At 53.9% G+C, this 24,055-nt stretch overlaps 1 protein-coding gene across 3 annotated transcripts in view; it reads right to left on the bottom strand.

Annotated features, from left to right (window-relative positions):
- Positions 1 to 24,055, bottom strand: part of rab11fip5a (RAB11 family interacting protein 5a (class I)) — a 98,379-nt gene that overhangs the window by 31,831 nt on the left and 42,493 nt on the right. For all 3 annotated transcript variants that reach the window (XM_064928806.1, XM_064928807.1, XM_064928808.1), the window contains exon 2: positions 18,382 to 18,899. In XM_064928806.1, coding sequence (XP_064784878.1) covers positions 18,382 to 18,899 — 518 coding nt within the window. The remainder of the gene's footprint in view (positions 1 to 18,381; positions 18,900 to 24,055) is intronic.

The raw sequence follows: 24,055 nt of genomic DNA, 5'->3' as shown, positions 1-24,055 counted from the left end.
TAGATGGTGGTAGTGTGGTGGTAGATGGTGGTAGTGGGGTGGTAGATGGTGGTGGAGTGGTGGATGGTGGTAGAGTGGTGGTAGATGGGGGATGGGGGAGTGGGGTTGTAGATGGTGGTAGTGTGGTGGTAGATGGTGGTGGAGTGGTGGATGGTGGTAGAGTGGTGGTAGATGGGGGATGGGGTAGTGGGGTGGTAGATGGTGGTAGTGGGGTGGTAGATGGGGGATGGGGTAGTGGGGTGGTAGATGGTGGTAGTGGGGTGGTAGATGGTGGTAGATGGGGGTTGGGGTAGTGGGGTGGTAGATGGTGGTAGTGTGGTGGTAGTTGGTGGTGGAGTGGTGGATGGTGGTAGTGTGGTGGTAGATGGGGGATGGGGTAGTGGGGTGGTAGATGGTGGTGGTGGAGTGGTAGATGGTGGTAGTGTGGTGGTAGATGGGGGATGGGGTAGTGGGGTGTTAGATGGTGGTAGTGGAGTGGTATATGGTGGTAGTGTGGTAGAGGGTGATAGATGGGGGATGGGGTAGTGGGGTGGTAGATGGTGGTAGTGGGGTGGTAGATGGGGGATGGGGTAGTGGGGTGGTAGATGGTGGTGGAGTGGTAGATGGTGGTAGAGTGGTGGTAGATGGGGGATGGGGTAGTGGGGTGGTAGATGGGGTAGTGGGGTGGTAGATGGGGGATGGGGTAGTGGGGTGTTAGATGGTGGTAGTGGAGTGGTATATGGTGGTAGTGTGGTAGAGGGTGATAGATGGGGGATGGGGTAGGGGGGTGGTAGATGGTGGTGGAGTGGTAGATGGTGGTAGATGGGGGATGGGGTAGTGGGGTGGTAGATGGTGGTAGTGTGGTGGTAGATGGGGGATGGGGTAGTGGGGTGGTAGATGGTGGTGGTAGTGGGGTGGTAGATGGTGGTGGTAGATGGGGGATGGGGTGGTAGATAGTGGTGGAGTGGTAGATAGTGGTAGTGGGGTGGTAGATGGTGGTGGAGTGGTAAATGGTGGTAGTGTGGTGGTAGATGGGGGATGGGGTAGTGGGTTGTTAGATGGTGGTAGTGGAGTGGTATATGGTGGTAGTGTGGTAGAGGATGATAGATGGGGGATGGGTAGTGGGGTGGTAGATGGTGGTAGTGGGGTGGTAGATGGGGGATGGGGTAGTGGGGTGGTAGATGGTGGTGGAGTGGTAGATGGTGGTAGAGTGGTGGTAGATGGGGGATGGGGTAGTGGGGTTGTAGATGGTGGTAGTGGGGTGGTAGATGGTGGTAGAGTGGTAGATGGTGGTGGAGTGGTAGATGGTGGTAGTGTGGTGGTAGATGGGGGATGGGGTAGTGGGGTTGTAGATGGTGGTAGTGGGGTGGTAGATGGTGGTAGAGTGGTAGATGGTGGTGGAGTGGTAGATGGTGGTAGTGTGGTGGTAGATGGTGGATGGGGTAGTGGGGTGGTAGATGGTGGTAGAGTGGTGGTAGATGGGGGATGGGGTAGTGGGGTTGTAGATGGTGGGAGTGGGGTGGTAGATGGTGGTAGAGTGGTAGATGGTGGTGGAGTGGTGGTAGATGTGGGATGGGGTAGTGGGGTTGTAGATGGTGGTAGTGTGGTGGTAGATGGTGGTGGAGTGGTGGATGGTGGTAGAGTGGTGGTAGATGGGGGATGGGGTAGTGGGGTGGTAGATGGTGGTAGTGGGGTGGTAGATGGGGGATGGGGTAGTGGGGTGGTAGATGGTGGTAGTGGGGTGGTAGATGGTGGTAGATGGGGGATGGGGTAGTGGGGTGGTAGATGGTGGTAGTGTGGTGGTAGATGGTGGTGGAGTGGTGGATGGTGGTAGTGTGGTGGTAGATGGGGGATGGGGTAGTGGGGTGGTAGATGGTGGTGGAGTGGTAGATGGTGGTAGTGTGGTGGTAGATGGGGGATGGGGTAGTGGGGTGTTAGATGGTGGTAGTGGAGTGGTATATGGTGGTAGTGTGGTAGAGGGTGATAGATGGGGGATGGGGTAGTGGGGTGGTAGATGGTGGTAGTGGGGTGGTAGATGGGGATGGGGTAGTGGGGTGGTAGATGGTGGTGGAGTGGTAGATGGTGGTAGAGTGGTGGTAGATGGGGGATGGGGTAGTGGGGGTGGTAGATGGGGTAGTGGGGTGGTAGATGGGGGATGGGGTAGTGGGGTGTTAGATGGTGGTAGTGGAGTGGTATATGGTGGTAGTGTGGTAGAGGGTGATAGATGGGGGATGGGGTAGGGGTGGTAGATGGTGGTGGAGTGGTAGATGGTGGTAGATGGGGGATGGGGTAGTGGGGTGGTAGATGGTGGTAGTGGGGTGGTAGATGGTGGTGGAGTGGTAGATGGTGGTAGATGGGGGATGGGGTAGTGGGGTGGTAGATGGTGGTAGTGGGGTGGTAGATGGTGGTAGAGTGGTAGATGGTGGTGGAGTGGTAGATGGTGGCAGTGTGGTGGTAGATGGGGGATGGGGTAGTGGGGTTGTAGATGGTGGTAGTGGGGTGGTAGATGGTGGTAGAGTGGTAGATGGTGGTGGAGTGGTAGATGGTGGTAGATGGGGGATGGGGTAGTGGGGTTGTAGATGGTGGTAGTGGGGTGGTAGATGGTGGTAGAGTGGTAGATGGTGGTGGAGTGGTAGATGGTGGTAGTGTGGTGGTAGATGGGGGGATGGGGTCGTGGGGTTGTAGATGGTGGTAGTGGGGTGGTAGATGGTGGTGGAGTGGTAGATGGTGGTAGAGTGGTGGTAGATGGGGGATTGGGTAGTGGGGTGGTAGATGGTGGTAGTGGGGTGGTAGATGGTGGTAGAGTGGTAGATGGTGGTGGAGTGGTAGATGGTGGTAGTGGGGTGGTAGATGGTGGTAGAGTGGTGGTAGATGGGGGATGGGGTAGTGGGGTGGTAGATGGGGGATGGGGTAGTGGGGTGGTAGATGGTGGTAGTGGGGTGGTAGATGGGGGATGGGGTAGTGGGGTGGTAGATGGTGGTGGAGTTGTAGATGGTGGTAGATGGGGGATGGGGTAGTGGGGTGGTAGATGGGGTAGTGGGGTGGTAGATGGTGGTGGAGTGGTAGATGGTGGTAGATGGGGGATGGGGTAGTGGGGTGGTAGATGGGGTAGTGGGGTGGTAGATGGGGGATGGGGTAGTGGGGTGTTAGATGGTGGTAGTGGAGTGGTATATGGTGGTAGTGTGGTAGAGGGTGATAGATGGGGGATGGGGTAGGGGGGTGGTAGATGGTGGTGGAGTGGTAGATGGTGGTAGATGGGGGATGGGGTAGTGGGGTGGTAGATGGTGGTAGTGGGGTGGTAGATGGGGGATGGGGTAGTGGGGTGGTAGATGGTGGTGGAGTTGTAGATGGTGGTAGATGGGGGATGGGGTAGTGGGGTGGTAGATGGTGGTAGTGGGGTGGTAGATGGTGGTAGAGTGGTAGATGGTGGTGGAGTGGTAGATGGTGGTAGTGTGGTGGTAGATGGGGGATGGGGTAGTGGGGTTGTAGATGGTGGTAGTGGGGTGGTAGATGGTGGTAGAGTGGTAGATGGTGGTGGAGTGGTAGATGGTGGTAGATGGGGGATGGGGTAGTGGGGTTGTAGATGGTGGTAGTGGGGTGGTAGATGGTGGTAGAGTGGTAGATGGTGGTGGAGTGGTAGATGGTGGTAGTGTGGTGGTAGATGGGGGATGGGGTAGTGGGGTTGTAGATGGTGGTAGTGGGGTGGTAGATGGTGGTAGAGTGGTAGATGGTGGTGGAGTGGTAGATGGTGGTAGTGTGGTGGTAGATGGGGGATGGGGTAGTGGGGTTGTAGATGGTGGTAGTGGGGTGGTAGATGGTGGTAGAGTGGTAGATGGTGGTGGAGTGGTAGATGGTGGTAGTGTGGTAGTAGATGGGGGATGGGGTAGTGGGGTGGTAGATGGTGGTAGTGGGGTGGTAGATGGGGATGGGGTAGTGGGGTTGTAGATGGTGGTAGTGTGGTGGTAGATGGGGGATGGGGTAGTGGGGTTGTAGATGGTGGTAGTGGAGTGGTATATGGTGGTAGTGTGGTAGAGAGGGTGATAGATGGGGGATGGGGTAGTGGGGTGGTAGATGGTGGTGGAGTGGTAGATGGTGGTAGAGTGGTGGTAGATGGGGGATGTGGTAGTGGGGTGGTAGATGGTGGTAGTGGGGTGGTAGATGGTGGTAGAGTGGTGGTAGATGGGGGATGGGGTAGTGGGGTGGTAGATGGGGGATGGGGTAGTGGGGTGGTAGATGGGGGATGGGGTAGTGGGGTGGTAGATGGTGGTAGAGTGGTGGTAGATGGGGGATGGGGTAGTGGGGGTGGTAGATGGTGGTGGAGTGGTAGATGGTGGTAGAGTGGTGGTAGATGGGGGATGGGGTAGTGGGGTGGTAGATGGTGGTAGTGGGATGGTAGATGGTGGTAGATGGGGGATGGGGTAGTGGGGTGGTAGATGGTGGTAGTGGGGTGGTAGATGGGGGATGGGGTAGTGGGGTGGTAGATGGGGGATGGGGTAGTGGGGTTGTAGATGGTGGTAGTGGGGTGGTAGATGGTGGTAGAGTGGTAGATGGTGGTGGAGTGGTAGATGGTGGTAGTGTGGTAGTAGATGGGGGATGGGGTAGTGGGGTGGTAGATGGTGGTAGTGGGGTGGTAGATGGGGGATGGGGTAGTGGGGTTGTAGATGGTGGTAGTGTGGTGGTATATGGTGGTAGTGTGGTAGAGGGTGATAGATGGGGGATGGGGTAGTGGGGTGGTAGATGGTGGTAGAGTGGTAGAGTGGTAGATGGTGGTAGTGTGGTGGTAGATGGTGGTAGAGTGGTAGAGTGGTAGATGGTGGTAGTGTGGTGGTAGATGGTGGATGGGGTAGTGGGGTGGTAGATGGTGGTAGAGTGGTGGTAGATGGGGGATGGGGTAGTGGGGTTGTAGATGGTGGGAGTGGGGTGGTAGATGGTGGTAGAGTGGTAGATGGTGGTGGAGTGGTGGTAGATGGGGGATGGGGTAGTGGGGTGGTAGATGGTGGTAGTGGGGTGGTAGATGGGGGATGGGGTAGTGGGGTGGTAGATGGTGGTAGTGTGGTGGTAGATGGTGGTAGTGGGGTGGTAGATGGTGGTGGAGTGGTGGATGGTGGTAGAGTGGTGGTAGATGGGGGATGGGGTAGTGGGGTTGTAGATGGTGGTAGTGTGGTGGTAGATGGTGGTGGAGTGGTGGATGGTGGTAGAGTGGTGGTAGATGGGGGATGGGGTAGTGGGGTGGTAGATGGTGGTAGTGGGGTGGTAGATGGGGGATGGGGTAGTGGGGTGGTAGATGGTGGTAGTGGGGTGGTAGATGGTGGTAGATGGGGGATGGGGTAGTGGGGTGGTAGATGGTGGTAGTGGGGTGGTAGATGGTGGTGGAGTGGTGGATGGTGGTAGTGTGGTGGTAGATGGGGGATGGGGTAGTGGGGTGGTAGATGGTGGTGGAGTGGTAGATGGTGGTAGTGTGGTGGTAGATGGGGATGGGGTAGTGGGGTGTTAGATGGTGGTAGTGGAGTGGTATATGGTGGTAGTGTGGTAGAGGGTGATAGATGGGGGATGGGGTAGTGGGGTGGTAGATGGTGGTAGTGGGGTGGTAGATGGGGGATGGGGTAGTGGGGTGGTAGATGGTGGTGGAGTGGTAGATGGTGGTAGTGTGGTGGTAGATGGGGGATGGGGTAGTGGGGTGGTAGATGGGGTAGTGGGGTGGTAGATGGGGGATGGGGTAGTGGGGTGTTAGATGGTGGTAGTGGAGTGGTATATGGTGGTAGTGTGGTAGAGGGTGATAGATGGGGGGATGGGGTAGGGGGGGTGGTAGATGGTGGTGGAGTGGTAGATGGTGGTAGATGGGGGATGGGGTAGTGGGGTGGTAGATGGTGGTAGTGTGGTGGTAGATGGGGGGATGGGGTAGTGGGGTGGTAGATGGTGGTGGTAGTGGGGTGGTAGATGGTGGTGGTAGATGGGGGATGGGGTGGTAGATAGTGGTGGAGTGGTAGATAGTGGTAGTGGGGTGGTAGATGGTGGTGGAGTGGTAAATGGTGGTAGTGTGGTGGTAGATGGGGGATGGGGTAGTGGGTTGTTAGATGGTGGTAGTGGAGTGGTATATGGTGGTAGTGTGGTAGAGGATGATAGATGGGGGATGGGGTAGTGGGGTGGTAGATGGTGGTAGTGGGGTGGTAGATGGGGATGGGGTAGTGGGGTGGTAGATGGTGGTGGAGTGGTAGATGGTGGTAGAGTGGTGGTAGATGGGGGATGGGGTAGTGGGGTTGTAGATGGTGGTAGTGGGGTGGTAGATGGTGGTAGAGTGGTAGATGGTGGTGGAGTGGTAGATGGTGGTAGTGTGGTGGTAGATGGGGGATGGGGTAGTGGGGTTGTAGATGGTGGTAGTGGGGTGGTAGATGGTGGTAGAGTGGTAGATGGTGGTGGAGTGGTAGATGGTGGTAGTGTGGTGGTAGATGGGGGATGGGGTAGTGGGGTGGTGGATGGTGGTAGAGTGGTGGTAGATGGGGGATGGGGTAGTGGGGTTGTAGATGGTGGGAGTGGGGTGGTAGATGGTGGTAGAGTGGTAGATGGTGGTGGAGTGGTGGTAGATGTGGGATGGGGTAGTGGGGTGGTAGATGGTGGTAGTGGGGTGGTAGATGGGGGATGGGGTAGTGGGGTGGTAGATGGTGGTAGTGTGGTGGTAGATGGTGGTAGTGGGGTGGTAGATGGTGGTGGAGTGGTGGATGGTGGTAGTGTGGTGGTAGATGGGGGATGGGGTAGTGGGGTTGTAGATGGTGGTAGTGTGGTGGTAGATGGTGGTGGAGTGGTGGATGGTGGTAGAGTGGTGGTAGATGGGGATGGGGTAGTGGGGTGGTAGATGGTGGTAGTGGGGTGGTAGATGGGGGATGGGGTAGTGGGGTGGTAGATGGTGGTAGTGGAGTGGTATATGGTGGTAGATGGGGGATGGGGTAGTGGGGTGGTAGATGGTGGTAGTGTGGTGGTAGATGGTGGTGGAGTGGTGGATGGTGGTAGTGTGGTGGTAGATGGGGGATGGGGTAGTGGGGTGGTAGATGGTGGTGGAGTGGTAGATGGTGGTAGTGTGGTGGTAGATGGGGGATGGGGTAGTGGGGTGTTAGATGGTGGTAGTGGAGTGGTATATGGTGGTAGTGTGGTAGAGGTGATAGATGGGGGATGGGGTAGTGGGGTGGTAGATGGTGGTAGTGGGGTGGTAGATGGGGGATGGGGTAGTGGGGTGGTAGATGGTGGTGGAGTGGTAGATGGTGGTAGAGTGGTGGTAGATGGGGGATGGGGTAGTGGGGGGTAGATGGGGTAGTGGGGTGGTAGATGGGGGATGGGGTAGTGGGGTGTTAGATGGTGGTAGTGGAGTGGTATATGGTGGTAGTGTGGTAGAGGGTGATAGATGGGGGATGGGGTAGGGGGGTGGTAGATGGTGGTGGAGTGGTAGATGGTGGTAGATGGGGGATGGGGTAGTGGGGTGGTAGATGGTGGTAGTGGGGTGGTAGATGGTGGTGGAGTGGTAGATGGTGGTAGATGGGGGATGGGGTTGTGGGGTGGTAGATGGTGGTAGTGGGGTGGTAGATGGTGGTAGAGTGGTAGATGGTGGTGGAGTGGTAGATGGTGGCAGTGTGGTGGTAGATGGGGGGGATGGTGGGGTTGTAGATGGTGGTAGTGGGGTGGTAGATGGTGGTAGAGTGGTAGATGGTGGTGGAGTGGTAGATGGTGGTAGATGGGGATGGGGTAGTGGGGTTGTAGATGGTGGTAGTGGGGTGGTAGATGGTGGTAGGTGGTAGATGGTGGTGGAGTGGTAGATGGTGGTAGTGTGGTGGTAGATGGGGGATGGGGTAGTGGGGTTGTAGATGGTGGTAGTGGGGTGGTAGATGGTGGTGGAGTGGTAGATGGTGGTAGAGTGGTGGTAGATGGGGGATTGGGTAGTGGGGTGGTAGATGGTGGTAGTGGGGTGGTAGATGGTGGTAGAGTGGTAGATGGTGGTGGAGTGGTAGATGGTGGTAGTGTGGTGGTAGATGGGGGATGGGGTAGTGGGGTTGTAGATGGTGGTAGTGGGGTGGTAGATGGTGGTAGAGTGGTAGATGGTGGTGGGTGGTAGATGGTGGAGTGGTAGTAGATGGATGGGGTAGTGTGGGGTGGTAGATGGTGGTAGATGGTGGTAGGGTGGTAGATGGGGGATGGGGTAGTGGGGTTGTAGATGGTGGTAGTGTGGTGGTAGATGGGGGATGGGGTAGTGGGGTTGTAGATGGTGGTAGTGGAGTGGTATATGGTGGTAGTGTGGTCGAGGGTGATAGATGGGTGATGGGGTAGTGGGGTGGTAGATGGTGGTAGTGGGGTGGTAGATGGGGGATGGGGTAGTGGGGTGGTAGATGGTGGTGGAGTGGTAGATGGTGGTAGAGTGGTGGTAGATGGGGTAGTGGGGTGGTAGATGGTGGTAGTGGGGTGGGATGGTGGTAGAGTGGTGGTAGATGGGGGATGGGGTAGTGGGGTGGTAGATGGTGGTAGTGGGGTGGTAGATGGTGGTAGAGTGGTGGTAGATGGGGGATGGGGTAGTGGGGTGGTAGATGGGGGATGGGGGAGTGGGGTGGTAGATGGTGGTAGTGGGGTGGTAGATGGTGTGGGGTGGTAGTGGTGGAGTTGTAGATGGTGGTAGATGGATGGGGTAGTGGGGTGGTAGATGGGGTAGTGGGGTGGTAGATGGTGGTGTGGTAGATGGTGGTAGATGGGGGATGGGGTAGTGGGGTGGTAGATGGGGTAGTGGGGGGTAGATGGGGATGGGGTAGTGGGGTGTTAGATGGTGGTAGTGGAGTGGTATATGGTGGTAGTGTGGTAGTGGGTGATAGATGGGGGATGGGGTAGGGGGGTGGTAGATGGTGGTGGAGTGGTAGATGGTGGTAGATGGGGGATGGGGTAGTGGGGTGGTAGATGGTGGTAGTGGGGTGGTAGATGGGGGATGGGGTAGTGGGGTGGTAGATGGTGGTGGAGTTGTAGATGGTGGTAGATGGGGGATGGGGTAGTGGATGGTGGTAGATGGTGGTAGTGGGGTGGTAGATGGTGGTAGAGTGGTAGATGGTGGAGTGGTAGATGGTGGTAGTGTGGTGGTAGATGGGGATGGGGTAGTGGGGTTGTAGATGGTGGTAGTGGGGTGGTAGATGGTGGTAGAGTGGTAGATGGTGGTGGAGTGGTGATGGTGGTAGATGGGGATGGGGTAGTGGGGTTGTAGATGGTGGTAGTGGGGTGGTAGATGGTGGTAGAGTGGTAGATGGTGGTGGAGTGGTAGATGGTGGTAGTGTGGTGGTAGATGGGGGATGGGGTAGTGGGGTTGTAGATGGTGGTAGTGGGGTGGTAGATGGTGGTAGAGTGGTAGATGGTGGTGGAGTGGTAGATGGTGGTAGTGTGGTGGTAGATGGGGGATGGGGTAGTGGGGGTTGTAGATGGTGGTAGTGGGGTGGTAGATGGTGGTAGAGTGGTAGATGGTGGTGGAGTGGTAGATGGTGGTAGTGTGGTAGTAGATGGGGGATGGGGTAGTGGGGTGGTAGATGGTGGTAGTGGGGTGGTAGATGGGGGATGGGGTAGTGGGGTTGTAGATGGTGGTAGTGTGGTGGTAGATGGGGGATGGGGTAGTGGGGTTGTAGATGGTGGTAGTGGAGTGGTATATGGTGGTAGTGTGGTAGAGGGTGATAGATGGGGGATGGGGTAGTGGGGTGGTAGATGGTGGTGGAGTGGTAGATGGTGGTAGAGTGGTGGTAGATGGGGGATGTGGTAGTGGGGTGGTAGATGGTGGTAGTGGGGTGGTAGATGGTGGAGTGGTGGTAGATGGGGGATGGGGTAGTGGGGTGGTAGATGGGGGATGGGGTAGTGGGGTGGTAGATGGGGGATGGGGTAGTGGGGTGGTAGATGGTGGTAGAGTGGTGGTAGATGGGGGATGGGGTAGTGGGGTGGTAGATGGTGGTGGAGTGGTAGATGGTGGTAGAGTGGTGGTAGATGGGGGATGGGGTAGTGGGGTGGTAGATGGTGGTAGTGGGCTGGTAGATGGTGGTAGATGGGGGATGGGGTAGTGGGGTGGTAGATGGTGGTAGTGGGGTGGTAGATGGGGTAGTGGGGTTGTAGATGGTGGTAGTGGGGTGGTAGATGGTGGTAGAGTGGTAGATGGTGGTGGAGTGGTAGATGGTGGTAGTGTGGTAGTAGATGGGGGATGGGGTAGTGGGGTGGTAGATGGTGGTAGTGGGGTGGTAGATGGGGGATGGGGTAGTGGGGTTGTAGATGGTGGTAGTGTGGTGGTATATGGTGGTAGTGTGGTAGAGGGTGATAGATGGGGGATGGGGTAGTGGGGTGGTAGATGGTGGTGGAGTGGTAGATGGTGGTAGAGTGGTGGTAGATGGGGGATGGGGTAGTGGGGTGGTAGATGGTGGAGTGGGGTGGTAGATGGTGGTAGAGTGGTGGTAGATGGGGATGGGGTAGTGGGGGTGGTAGATGGGGATGGGGTAGTGGGGTGGTAGATGGGGGATGGGGTAGTGGGGTGGTAGATGGTGGTAGAGTGGTGGTAGATGGGGGATGGGGTAGTGGGGTGGTAGATGGTGGTGGAGTGGTAGATGGTGGTAGAGTGGTGGTAGATGGGGGATGAGGTAGTGGGGTGGTAGATGGTGGTAGTGGGATGGTAGATGGTGGTAGATGGGGATGGGGTAGTGGGGTGGTAGATGGTGGTAGTGGGGTGGTAGATGGGGGATGGGGTAGTGGGGTGGTAGATGGTGGTGGAGTGGTAGATGGTGGTAGTGTGGTGGTAGATGGGGGATGGGGTAGTGGGGTGGTAGATGGTGGTAGTGGGGTGGTAGATGGTGGTGGAGTGGTAGATGGTGGTAGTGTGGTGGTAGATGGGGGATGGGGTAGTGGGGTGGTAGATGGTGGTAGATGGTGGTAGTGTGGTGGTAGATGGGGGATGGGGTAGTGGGGTGGTAGATGGTGGTAGTGGGGTGGTAGATGGTGGTAGAGTGGTAGATGGTGGTGGAGTGGTAGATGGTGGTAGTGTGGTGGTAGATGGGGGATGGGGTAGTGGGGTTGTAGATGGTGGTAGTGGGGTGGTAGATGGTGGTAGATGGTGGTGGAGTGGTAGATGGTGGTAGTGTGGTGGTAGATGGGGGATGGGGTAGTGGGGTGGTAGATGGTGGTAGTGGGGTGGTAGATGGTGGTAGTGGGGTGGTAGATGGGGGATGGGGTAGTGGGGTGGTAGATGGTGGTAGTGTGGTGGTAGATGGTGGTAGTGGGGTGGTAGATGGGGGATGGGGTAGTGGGGTGGTAGATGGTGGTAGTGTGATGGTAGATGGGGGATGGGGTAGTGGGGTGGTAGATGGTGGTAGTGTGGTGGTAGATGGGGGATGGGGTAGTGGGGTGGTAGATGGTGGTAGTGTGGTGGTAGATGGGGGATGGGGTAGTGGGGTGTTAGATGGTGGTAGTGGAGTGGTTTATGGTGGTAGTGTGGTAGAGGGTGATAGATGGGGGATGGGGTAGTGGGGTGGTAGATGGTGGTAGTAGGGTGGTAGATGGGGGATGGGGTAGTGGGGTGGTAGATGGTGGTGGAGTGGTAGATGGTGGTAGAGTGGTGGTAGATGGGGGATGGGGTAGTGGGATGGTAGATGGTGGTAGTGGGGTGGTAGATGGTGGTAGAGTGGTAGATGGTGGTGGAGTGGTAGATGGTGGTAGTGTGGTGGTAGATGGGGGATGGGGTAGTGGGGTGGTAGATGGTGGTAGTGTGGTGGTAGATGGGGGATGGGGTAGTGGGGTTGTAGATGGTGGTAGTGGGGTGGTAGATGGTGGTAGTGGGGTGGTAGATAGTGGTGGAGTGGTAGATGGTGGTAGTGTGGTGGTAGATGGGGGATGGGGTAGTGGGGTGGTAGATGGTGGTAGATGGGGGATGGGGGATGGGGTAGTGGGGTTGTAGATGGTGGTAGCGGGGTGGTAGATGGTGGTAGAGTGGTAGATGGTGGTGGAGTGGTAGATGGTGGTAGAGTGGTGGTAGATGGGGGATGGGGTAGTGGGGTGGTAGATGGTGGTAGTGGGGTGGTAGATGGTGGTAGAGTGGTAGATGGTGGTGGAGTGGTAGATGGTGGTAGTGTGGTGGTAGATGGGGGATGGGGTAGTGGGGTTGTAGATGGTGGTAGTGGGGTGGTAGATGGTGGTAGAGTGGTAGATGGTGGTGGAGTGGTAGATGGTGGTAGATGGGGATGGGGTAGTGGGGTTGTAGATGGTGGTAGTGGGGTGGTAGATGGTGGTAGAGTGGTAGATGGTGGTGGAGTGGTAGATGCTGGTAGTGTGGTGGTAGATGGGGGATGGGGTAGTGGGGTTGTAGATGGTGGTAGTGGGGTGGTAGATGGTGGTGGAGTGGTAGATGGTGGTAGAGTGGTGGTAGATGGGGGATGGGGTAGTGGGGTGGTAGATGGTGGTAGTGGGGTGGTAGATGGTGGTAGAGTGGTAGATGGTGGTAGTGTGGTGGTAGATGGGGGATGGGGTAGTGGGGTTGTAGATGGTGGTAGTGGGGTGGTAGATGGTGGTAGAGTGGTAGATGGTGGTGGAGTGGTAGATGGTGGTAGTGTGGTGGTAGATGGGGGATGGGGTAGTGGGGTGGTAGATGGTGGTAGTGGGGTGGTAGATGGGGGATGGGGTAGTGGGGTTGTAGATGGTGGTAGTGTGGTGGTAGATGGGGGATGGGGTAGTGGGGTTGTAGATGGTGGTAGTGGAGTGGTATATGGTGGTAGTGTGGTAGAGGGTGATAGATGGGGGATGGGGTAGTGGGGTGGTAGATGGTGGTGGAGTGGTAGATGGTGGTAGAGTGGTGGTAGATGGGGGATGGGGTAGTGGGGTGGTAGATGGTGGTAGTGTGGTGGTAGATGGGGGATGGGGTAGTGGGGTGGTAGATGGTGGGTAGTGGGGTGGTAGATGGGGGATGGGGTAGTGGGGTGGTAGATGGTGGTAGTGGGGGGTAGATGGTGGTAGATGGTGGTGGAGTGGTAGATGGTGGTAGTGTGGTGGTAGATGGGGGATGGGGTAGTGGGGTGGTAGATGGTGGTAGTGGGGTGGTAGATGGTGGTAGATGGTGGTGGAGTGGTAGATGGTGGTAGTGTGGTGGTAGATGGGGGATGGGGTAGTGGGGTGGTAGATGGTGGTAGTGGGGTGGTAGATGGTGGTAGTGGGGTGGTAGATGGGGATGGGGTAGTGGGGTGGTAGATGGTGGGTGGTAGATGGGGATGGGGTATGGGGTGGTAGATGGTGGTAGTGGGGTGGTAGATGGGGGATGGGGTAGTGGGGTGGTAGATGGTGGTAGTGTGATGGTAGATGGGGATAAAGGGGTGGTAGATGGTGGTAGTGGGGTGGTAGATGGGGATGGGGTAGTGGGGTGGTAGATGGTGGTAGTGTGGTGGTAGATGGGGGATGGGGTAGTGGGTGGTAGATGGTGGATGGAGTGGTTTATGGTGGTAGTGGGTGGTAGATAGGGTAGTAGGGGTGGTAGATGGGGGATGGGGTAGTGGGGTGGTAGATGGGGTAGTGGTGATGGTGGTAGAGTGGTGGTAGATGGGGATGGGGTAGTGGGCTGGTAGATGGGTGGTAGTGGGGTGGTAGATGGGGGGATGTAGATGGTGGTAGGGTGGTAGATGGTGGTAGATGGTGGTAGTGTGGTGGTAGATGGGGGATAGTGGGGTGGTAGATGGGGTAGTGGGGTGGTAGATGGGTGGGGTGGTAGATAGTGTGGATGGTAGATGGGGTAGTGTGGTGGTAGATGGGGGATGGGGTAGTGGGGTGGTAGATGGTGGTAGATGGGGGATGGGGGATGGGGTAGTGGGGTGGTAGATGGTGGTAGTGGGGTGGTAGATGGTGGGAGTGGTAGATGGGGTAGTGGGGTAGATGGTGGTAGATGGTGGTAGATGGGGATGGGGTGGGGTGGTAGATGGGGTGGTAGATGGTGGGAGTGGTAGATGGTGGTAGAGTGTGGTGGTAGATGGGGATGGGGTAGTGGGGTGGTATGGTGGTAGTGGGGTGGTAGATGGTGGAGTGGTAGATGGTGGTAGTGGGGTGGTAGATGGGGATGGGGTAGTGGGGTTGTAGATGGTGGTAGTGGGGTGGTAGATGGTGGTGGTAGATGGTGGTGGAGTGGTAGATGGTGGTAGTGTGGTGGTAGATGGGGGATGGGGTAGTGGGGTGTAGATGGTGGTAGTGGGGTGGTAGATGGTGGAGTGGTAGATGGTGGTAGAGTGGTGGTAGATGGGGGATGGGGTAGTGGGGTGGTAGATGGTGGTAGTGTAGGGTGGTAGATGGTGGTAGGGGTGGTAGATGGGGGGATGGGGATGGGGGATGGGGTAGTGGGGTGGTAGATGGTGGTAGTGGGGTGGTAGATGGTGGTAGAGTGGTGGTAGATGGGGGATGGGGTAGTGGGGTGGTAGAGTATAGTGGTGGAGTGGTAGATGGTGGTAGTGGGGTGGTAGATGGTGGTAGTGGGGTGGTAGATGGTGGTGGAGTGGGGTGGTAGATGGTGGGGGTGGGGTAGTGGGGTGGTAGATGGTGGTAGTAGTGGTGGTAGATGGGGGATGGGGTAGTGGGGTGGTAGATGGTGGTAGTGGGGTGGTAGATGGTGGTAGATGGGATGGGGGATGGGGTAGTGGGGGTAGTGGGGGAGATGGTGGTATGGTGGTGTGGTGGTAGATGGGGGATGGGGTAGTGGGGTGGTAGATGGTGGTAGTGTGGTGGTAGATGGGGGATGGGGTAGTGGGGTGGTAGATGGTGGTATTGTGGTGGTAGATGGGGGATGGGGTAGTGGGGTGGTAGATGGTGGTAGTGTGGGTGGTGGGGTGGTATGGTGGGGGGATGGGGTAGTGGGGTGGTAGATGGTGGTATTGTGGTGGTAGATGGGGGATGGTGGTAGAGTGGGGTGGTAGATGGTGGTAGTGTGGTGGTAGATGGGGGATGGGGTAGTGGGGTGGTAGATGGTGGTAGAGTGGTAGATGGTGGGTGGATGGTGATGGTGGTAGTGTGGTGGTAGTGGGGGGGATGGTGGTAGATGGTGGTAGTGGGGGTAGATGGTGGTAGATGGTGGTGGAGTGGTAGATGGTGGTAGTGTGGTGGTAGATGGGGGATGGGGTAGTGGGGTGGTAGATGGTGGTAGTGTGGTGGTAGATGGGGGATGGGGTAGTGGGGTGGTAGATGGTGGTAGTGTGGTGTAGATGGGGATGGGGATGGGGGATGGGGTAGTGGGTGTTGGGGGGAGATGGTGGTAGAGTGTGGTGGTAGATGGGGGATGGGGTAGTGGGGTGTGGTAGATGGTGGTAGTGTGGTGGTAGATGGGGGATGGGGTAGTGGGGTGGTAGATGGTGGTAGTGGGGTGGTAGATGGGGTAGATGGGGTAGTGTAGATGGTGGTAGATGGGGGGATGGGGTAGTGGGGTGGTAGATGGGGGAGTGGGGTAGAGTGGAGTGGTAGATGGTGGTGGAGTGGTAGATGGTGGTAGATGGGGGAGATGGGGGGATGGGGTAGTGGGGTGGTAGATGGTGGTAGTGGGGTGGTAGATGGGGGATGGGGTAGTGGGGGGTAGATGGTGGTAGTGGGGTGGTAGATGGTGGTAGAGTGGTAGATGGTGGTGGAGTGGTAGATGGTGGTAGTGTGGTGGTAGATGGGGGATGGGGTAGTGGGGTGGTAGATGGTGGTAGTGGGGTGGTAGATGGTGGTAGAGTAGATGGGGTGGAGATGGTGGGGTAGTGGTGGTAGATGGGGATGGGGTGTGGTGGTAGATGGGGGATGGGGTGGTAGATGGTGGTAGATGGTGGTAGATGGGATGGTAGTGGGTGGTAGTGGTGGAGTGGTAGATGGTGGTAGTGTGGTGGTAGATGGGGGATGGGGTAGTGGGGTGGTAGATGGTGGTAGAGTGGTGGTGGTAGATGGTGGGTGGTGGTAGATGGTGGTAGATGGTGGTAGGTGGTGGTGGAGTGGGGTAGATGGTGGTAGTGGGGTGGTAGATGGGGTGGATGGGGGAGTGGGATGGTGGTAGATGGTGGTAGATGGGGTGGTAGATGGGGGGGATGGGGTAGTGGGGTGGTAGATGGTGGTAGATGGTAGGTGATGGTGGTAGATGGTGGTGGGGGGATGGTGGTAGTGGTGGAGTGGGGTGGTAGATGGTGGTAGTGGATGGTGGTAGATGGGGGATGGGGTAGTGGGGTGGTAGATGGTGGTAGTGGGGTGGTAGATGGGGGATGGGGTAGTGGGGTGGTAGATGGTGGTAGTGGGTGGTAGATGGTGGTAGATGGGGGATGGTGGTATGGGGATGGGGGATGGGGTAGTGGGGTGGTAGATGGTGGTGGAGTGGTAGATGGTGGTAGATGGTGGTGGTGGTAGATGGGGGATGGGGTAGTGGGGGGGGGTGGTAGATGGTGGTGGAGTGGTAGATGGTGGTAGTGTGGTGGTAGATGGGGGATGGGGTAGTGGGGTGGTAGATGGTGGTAGTGGAGTGGTATATGGTGGTAGTGTGGTAGTGGGGTGGTAGATGGTGGTGGAGTGGTAGATGGTGGTAGTGTGGTGGTAGATGGGGGATGGGGTAGTGGGGTGGTAGATGGTGGTAGAGTGGTGGTAGATGGTGGTAGTGGGGTGGTAGATGGTGGTAGAGTGGTAGATGGTGGTGGAGTGGTAGATGGTGGTAGTGTGGTGGTAGATGGGGGATGGGGTAGTCGGGTGTTAGATGGTGGTAGTGGAGTGGTATATGGTGGTAGTGTGGTAGTGGGGTGGTAGATGGTGGTAGAGTGGTAGATGGTGGTAGTGTGGTGGTAGATGGTGGTAGATGGGGGATGGGGTAGTGGAGTGGTAGATGGTGGTAGCGGGGTGGTAGATGGTGGTAGAGTGGTAGATGGTGGTGGAGTGGTAGATGGTGGTAGTGTGGTGGTAGATGGGGGATGGGGTAGTGGGGTTGTAGATGGTGGTAGTGGGGTGGTAGATGGTGGTAGAGTGGTAGATGGTGGTAGTGTGGTGGTAGATGGGGGTGGGGTAGTGGGGTGGTAGATGGTGGTAGAGTGGTGGTAGATGGGGATGGGGTAGTGGGGTGGTAGATGGTGGTGGAGTGGTAGATGGTGGTGGAGTGGTAGATGGTGGTAGTGTGGTGGTAGATGGGGGATGGGGTAGTGGGGTGGTAGATGGTGGTAGTGGGGTGGTAGATGGGGGATGGGGTAGTGGGGTGGTAGATGGTGGTGGAGTGGTAGATGGTGGTGGAGTGGTGGTAGATGGGGGATGGGGTAGTGGGGTGGTAGATGGTGGTAGTGTGGTGGTAGATGGTGGTAGTGGGGTGTTAGATGGTGGTAGTGGTAGATGGTGGTGGAGTGGTAGATGGTGGTATTGTGGTGGTAGATGGGGGATGGGGTAGTGGGGTGGTAGATGGTGGTAGAGTGGTGGTAGATGGTGGTAGTGGGGTGGTAGATGGTGGTAGAGTGGTAGATGGTGGTGGAGTGGTAGATGGTGGTATTGTGGTGGTAGATGGGGGATGGGGTAGTGGGGTGGTAGATGGTGGTAGAGTATCTATCTCTCAGTGGAGGCTGGTGGGGAAGAGCGACAAACTCAACCGGTTCTCCCCATTAAGCAACGAATCGGAGACTGAGCCTTCTCAGGTCTCTCTTTCTCCCGTTATTGGGTCTGAGCCGCCGAAGCCTCCCACCATTAGCTCTGACAAATTGAAAACCCTAGTCATTGGCGACTCCATTACCCGCAGTATTAGACTTAAAACGAATCATCCAGCAATCATACACTGTGTACCAGGGGGCAGGGCTACCGACGTTTAGGCTAATCTGAAGAGAGTGCTGGCTAAAGCTAAAACTGCAGAGTGTAGAGTTTAGGAATATTGTTATCCACGTTGGCACCAACGATGTTAGGATAAAACAGTCAGAGGTCACCAAGCACAACAAAGCCTCAGCGTGTAAATTAGCTAGAAAGACGTGTTGGCATCGAGAAATTGCCTCTGTGATGAGCTCTACAGCGGTCTCTCACAACTCTCTCCCGGAGGACCTGAGGATCATGCCTCAGCACTACCTGGCCTGATGACTCCTTGCTGTCTCCAGTCCACCTGGTCGTGCTGCTGCTCCAGTTTCAACTGTTCTGCCTGCGGCTATAGAACCCTGACCTGTTCACTGGCCGTGCTACCTTGTCCAGGAACTGCTGTTTTTGACTGAGTCTCTCTCTCTCTACCTCGCTCGGCTATGATAAGCCTACGGACATTTACTCCTGAGGTACTGACCTGTTGCACCCTCTACAACCACGGATTATTATTTGACCCTGCTGGTCATCTATAAACATTTGAACATCTTGAAGAACTATCTGGCCTTAATGGCCATGTACTCTTATTATATTCCACTATAACTAGGTATATATATGATGTTTTCCTCTCACCAGGGCTGTCTGCTGTGAAGTTGCTGCTGTTGCTAGGCGAGTTAGACAGGTCAGACACCACTACAGAGATCCCAGCGGTGGGACTGAGACTCCCTCCCCTCGACGACGACTCACTACTCTCCGACCCTAGCGATGTGCTCGACCTCGTATCGGACGACTTCCTCAGTTTCCCTCGCAGGAAGAAGTTCCTCATCTTACTCCTCCGCCCCTCCCCCCCTTCATCGTCCTCGTAGTCTTCCTCCCCGCCGCCATCGCTCGGCAACCGGTTCCTCATGCGGGAAACGGGGCCGTAGCCGCCCCCAATAGTGGAGGCGGAGTCTTCATCAGAGTCCTTGCTGCTCCTCTTCTTGCCCTTGATGCGGTCCTTGATCTTGCCGAAGGTGGACCGGGGCTTGTCCTTACCCAGGGAGAGGTCGTACATGCTGGCTGTCAGGTTGTTCTTGGTGAACTGCACCGTCACCTGAATGTCCCCTCGCTCCTTCTCCTTCTTCCCAGTCTTGGAGTTCAGCTTGTACCACCTGGAACAGAGACAGGGCCAAGAACAAGATCACTTCAGACTGGATCATATATAGATTCATGAGCAAGGTAGAGATGGCAAAAGAGATTTCTAAACATACAATACCAGTCAAAAGTTTGGACAAACCTACTCATTCAAGGTTTTTTTCTTGATTTATTACTGGAATAATATTGAAGACATCAAAACTGTGAACTAACACATATGAAAACATGTAGTAACCATGAAAGTATTAAACAAATCCAAATATATTTTAGATTGTTTAAAGTAGCCACCCTTTGCCTTGATGACAGCTTTGCAGTCTCAGCATTCTCTCAACCAGCTTCACATGGAATGCTTTTCCAACAGTCTTGAAGGAGTTCCCACATGCTGAGCACTTGTTGCCTGCTTTTCCTTCACTCTGCGATCATCCCAAACCATCTCTATTGGGTTTAGGTCGGGTGATTGTGGAGACAAGGTCATCTGATGCAGCACTCCATCACTCTCCTTCTGGTCAAATATCCCTTTCACAGCCTGGAGGTTTGTTGCGTGATTATCCTGTTGAAAAACAAATGATAGTCCCACGAAGCGCAAACCAGATGGGATGCAAAGCACCCATCACACATCCTCCTCCATGCTTCACGGTGGGAACCACACATGCAGAGATCATCCGTTCACCTACTCTGCGGCAATTGGAACCAAAAATCTCAAATTTGTTCTCATCAGACGAAAAAGGACAGATTTCCACCGGTCTAATGTCCATTGCTCGTGTTTCTTGACCCAAGCAAGTCTCTTATTATTGGTGTCCTTTAGTAGTGGTTTCTTTGCAGCAATTCGACCATGAAGGCCTGATTCACGCAGTCTCCTCTGAACAGTTGATGTTGAGATATGTCTGTTACTTGAACTCTGTGAAGCATTAATTTGGGTTGGAATTTATGAGGCTCTGCAGCAGAGGTAACTCTGGGTCTTCATTTCCTGTGACGGTCCTCATTAAGGCACACCTGATAATACCTCATGAAGCTGGTTGAGAGAATTCCTAGAGTTTGCAAAGTTGTCAACAAGGCAAAGGGTGGCTACTTTGAAGAATCTCAAATATAAAATATATTTTGATTTGTTCAACACTGTTTTGGCTACTACATGATTCCATGTGTGTTATTTCATAGTTTTGATGTCTTCACGATTATCTGGTCTTAAAACATTGGCATAACTATGCAAACAAATACCCCAATAGAATCCAATCGAGTGGATTAATGGACTGTTTCCTTGAGCTGGAGACATAAAGGTGTCAGGTGAGACCGAGTAGAGACTGAATTAACCTATTGTTCATCTGAATGAGGTTAATCTGGCCTCACGTCCAGGGAGGGACTACACACACATCCCAAGACCAAGCTCCAGTGTGTGTGTGTGTGTGTGTGTGTTCAGATCTCCCATGATACATTCTGGCACCTTGTTATTGTTATCAGACCTGTTTTCCTCACCCAGACATATTGTGCATCCCAAATGGCACCCTATTCCCTACATAGGGCTCTGGTAAAAACAAAAGTAGTGAAGGGCACTAAATAGAGAATAAGGTGCCATTTGGGACACATCATCTTCTAAACCCTGGCAAAACAACCACCAGGAAAACACTAACAATGAGTGGCTACTGGCTGGCCTTGATACAATGGCCATGTCAAAACAGCATAACACGGTCACCGTCATTGGCAGGCCATTCATAGACATGCCGCTGTGCTGCTGAAAACATCCCCAAAAAGGTAGTAGCTTCAATCAGGAGACGACTTAACCATTCATATATAGGCTGCTGCTAATAAAATATAGAGTTTTAAAATCAGCTACAGGTCGTAGCTCTGAACAGGCAGTAGCTCTAAAACGGGCAGTAGCTCTAAACAGGCAGTAGCTCTAAAACGGGCAGTAGCTCTAAAACGGGCAGTAGCTCTAAACAGGCAGTAGCTCTAAAACGGGCAGTAGCTCTAAAACTAAAACGGGCAGTAGCTCTAAAACGGGCAGTAGCTCTAAACAGGCAGTAGCTCTAAACAGGCAGTAGCTCTAAACAGGCAGTAGCTCTAAAACGGGCAGTAGCTCTAAACAGGCAGTAGCTCTAAACAGGCAGTAGCTCTAAACAGGCAGTAGCTCTAAACAGGCAGTAGCTCTAAACAGGCAGTAGCTCTAAACAGGCAGTAGCTCTAAACAGGCAGTAGCTCTAAACAGGCAGTAGCTCTAAAACGGGCAGTAGCTCTAAAACTAAAACGGGCAGTAGCTCTAAAACAGGCAGTAGCTCTAAAACGGGCAGTAGCTCTAAAACAGGCAGTAGCTCTAAAACAGCCAGTAGCTCTAAAACTAAAACGGGCAGTAACTTTAAAACAGTCAGTAGCTCTAAAACGGGCAGTAGCTCTAAAACAGGCAGTAGCTCTAAAACAGGCAGTAGCTCTAAAACAAGCAGTAGCTCTGAAACGGGCAGTAGCTCTAAGACTAAAATAGGCAGTAGCTCTAAAACAGGCAGTAGCTCTAAAACGGGTAGTAGCTCTAAAACAGGCAGTAGCTCTAAAACAAGCAGTAGCTCTAAAACTAAAATGGGCAGTAGCTCTAAAACGGGCAGTAGCTCTAAAACGTGCAGTAGCTCTAAAACAGGCAGTAGCTCTAAAACAGGTAGTAGCTCTAAAACGGGCAGTAGCTCTAAAACTAAAAGGGGCAGTAGCTCTAAAACAGGCAGTAGCTCTAAAACATATAGTAGCCTTGAACCCTGTCAGGTACTGAATGACTCATGGGAAATTCTTACATTCATTGTGTAGATATGCTGCTGTTGAAACCAGACCAACTGCTATTAGCTAGTGTTATAGTAATTGGCAGGTAGATCTGAACCACTTAAATTAGCTAGGTGTGGACTAGCAGTGAAATGCTTACGCCCGGGCCCTTCCCAAAAAAGTAGAGAGAAAGCAAATAGAGAAATAATAGAAAAGTAAAGCATGTAATAATAAATACACAATGAGTAACGATAACTTGGCTCTATACACAGAGTACTAGTACTGAGTCAATGATAACATGGCTCTAAACACAGAGTACCAGTACTGAGTCAATGATAACATGGCTCTATACACAGAGTACCAGTACTGAGTCAATGATAACATGGCTCTATACACAGAGTACCAGTACTGAGTCAATGATAACATGGCTCTATACACAGAGTACCAGTACTGAGTCAATGATAACATGGCTCTATACACAGAGTACCAGTACTGTCAATGATAACATGGCTATATACACAGGGTACCAGAGTCAATGTGCAGGGGTACGAGGTGATAACATGGCTATATACACAGGGTACCAGTACTGAGAGTCAAGGTGATAACATGGCTATATACACAGGGTATGTGGCTATATACACAGGGTACCAGTACTGAGTCAATGTCAAGGTGATAACATGGCTATATACACAGGGTACCAGTACTGAGTCAAAGTCAAGGTGATAACATGGCTATATACACAGGTACCAGTACTGAGTCAAAGTCAACGAGGTGAAATAACATGGCTATATACACAGGGTACCAGTACTGAGTCAAAGTGCGAGGTAATAACATGGTATATACACAGGGTAACAGAGTCAAGGTGCAGGGGTACGAGGTGATTGAGGTAAATACTGTAGAACTAGGTATAAAGTGACAGATAAACAGTATCAGCAGTGTATGTGATGAGGTAAAAAGTTTGTGCAAAAATGCAGATTGGTTAACTATTTCATTAATAGCTACCAGAACTAACTATATGGAACAAAAATATAAACGCAATAGGCAGCAATTTCAATTGAAATAAATGAATGAGGCCCTAATCTATGGATTTCACATGACTGGGTAGGGGGCAACCATGGGAGCCAGGCCCACCCACTTGGCAGCTAGCTCAGCAAATCAGATTTAGTTTTCCCCACAAAAGGGCTTTATTACAGACAGAAATACTCAGTTGCATCAGCTGTCCGGGTGGCTGGACTCAGATTATACCGCAGGTGAAGAAGCCGGATGTGGAGGTCCTGGGTGGTTACACGTGGTCTGCGGGTTGTGAGTCCAGATGGACGTACAAATTCTCAAAAATGACTTTGAGGGGCTTATGGTAGAAATTAACATTAAATTCTCTGGCAACAGCTCTGGTGGACATTCCTGCAGTCAGCATGCCAATTGCACGCTCCCTCAAAACTTGAGACATCTGTGGCATTATGTTGTGTGACAAAACTGCTACTGTTTGCTATGCGGTTGCAGAGAGAAGTTGGCTGGCTGGAGTCCTAGAACATTTTAAATGTTTTTCCTTGACTCCGCCTGGTATAGAGGTCCTGGATGGCAGGGAGCTCAGCACCAGTGATGTACTGGGGTGGTACGCACTACCCTCTGTAGCGTGCGGTAGGATGCCAAGCAGGTACAAGCGGTGATGCAAACAGTCAATATGCTCTCAACAGTGCAGCTGTAGAACCTTTTGAGGATCTGAGGGCCCATGCCAAATCTTTTCAGCCTCCTGAGGGGGAAAGTGGTGTTGTTGTGCATTCTTAACGACATTATTGGAGTGTGAACCATGATAGATCCTTAGTGATGTGGACACAGAGGAACCAAAGCTCTTAACCTGCTCCAATACAGCCCCGTCGATGTAGAGGGGGATGTGCTCGCCCTCTGTTTCCTGTTGTCCGCGATCAGCTCCATTGTTGTTCTGGCACCACACTGCCAGGTCGTCAATGTCCCTATAAGCTGTCTTATCGTAGTCGGTGATCAGGCCCACATGGTGTCATTGGAAAACGTAATGATGTTGTTGGGAGAGCGTGACCATGCAGTCGTGGGTAAACAGGGAGTACACAGGAGGGGACTAAGCACTCACCACCTGGGGGTGGGCCAGTACAGGAAGTCCAGGATCCAGTTGCAGAGGAAGGTGTTCAGTCCCAGGGTCCTTAGCTTGGTGATGAGCTTGGAGGATACTATGGTGTTGAACACTGAGCTGTAGTCAATGAACAGTATTCTCACATAGGTGTTCCTTTTGTCCAGGTGGGAAAGAAAGGAAAGGGCAGTGTGGAGTGTAATGGTGATTGAGTCATCTGTTGGGAGTGGATCCAGGATGATGGTGTTGATGTGAGCAATGACCAGCCTTTCAAAAGCATTTAATGGCTGCAGATGTGAGTGCTATGGGGCGATAGTCAATTCGACAGATTACCTTGAC

Source organism: Oncorhynchus masou, chromosome 21 (genome assembly GCF_036934945.1).
Source record: "Oncorhynchus masou masou isolate Uvic2021 chromosome 21, UVic_Omas_1.1, whole genome shotgun sequence".
Classification (NCBI taxonomy): Eukaryota; Metazoa; Chordata; class Actinopteri; order Salmoniformes; family Salmonidae; genus Oncorhynchus; species Oncorhynchus masou.
Note: the sequence above shows the minus strand (reverse complement) of the source record. Positions and strands in the feature narration are given on the sequence as shown.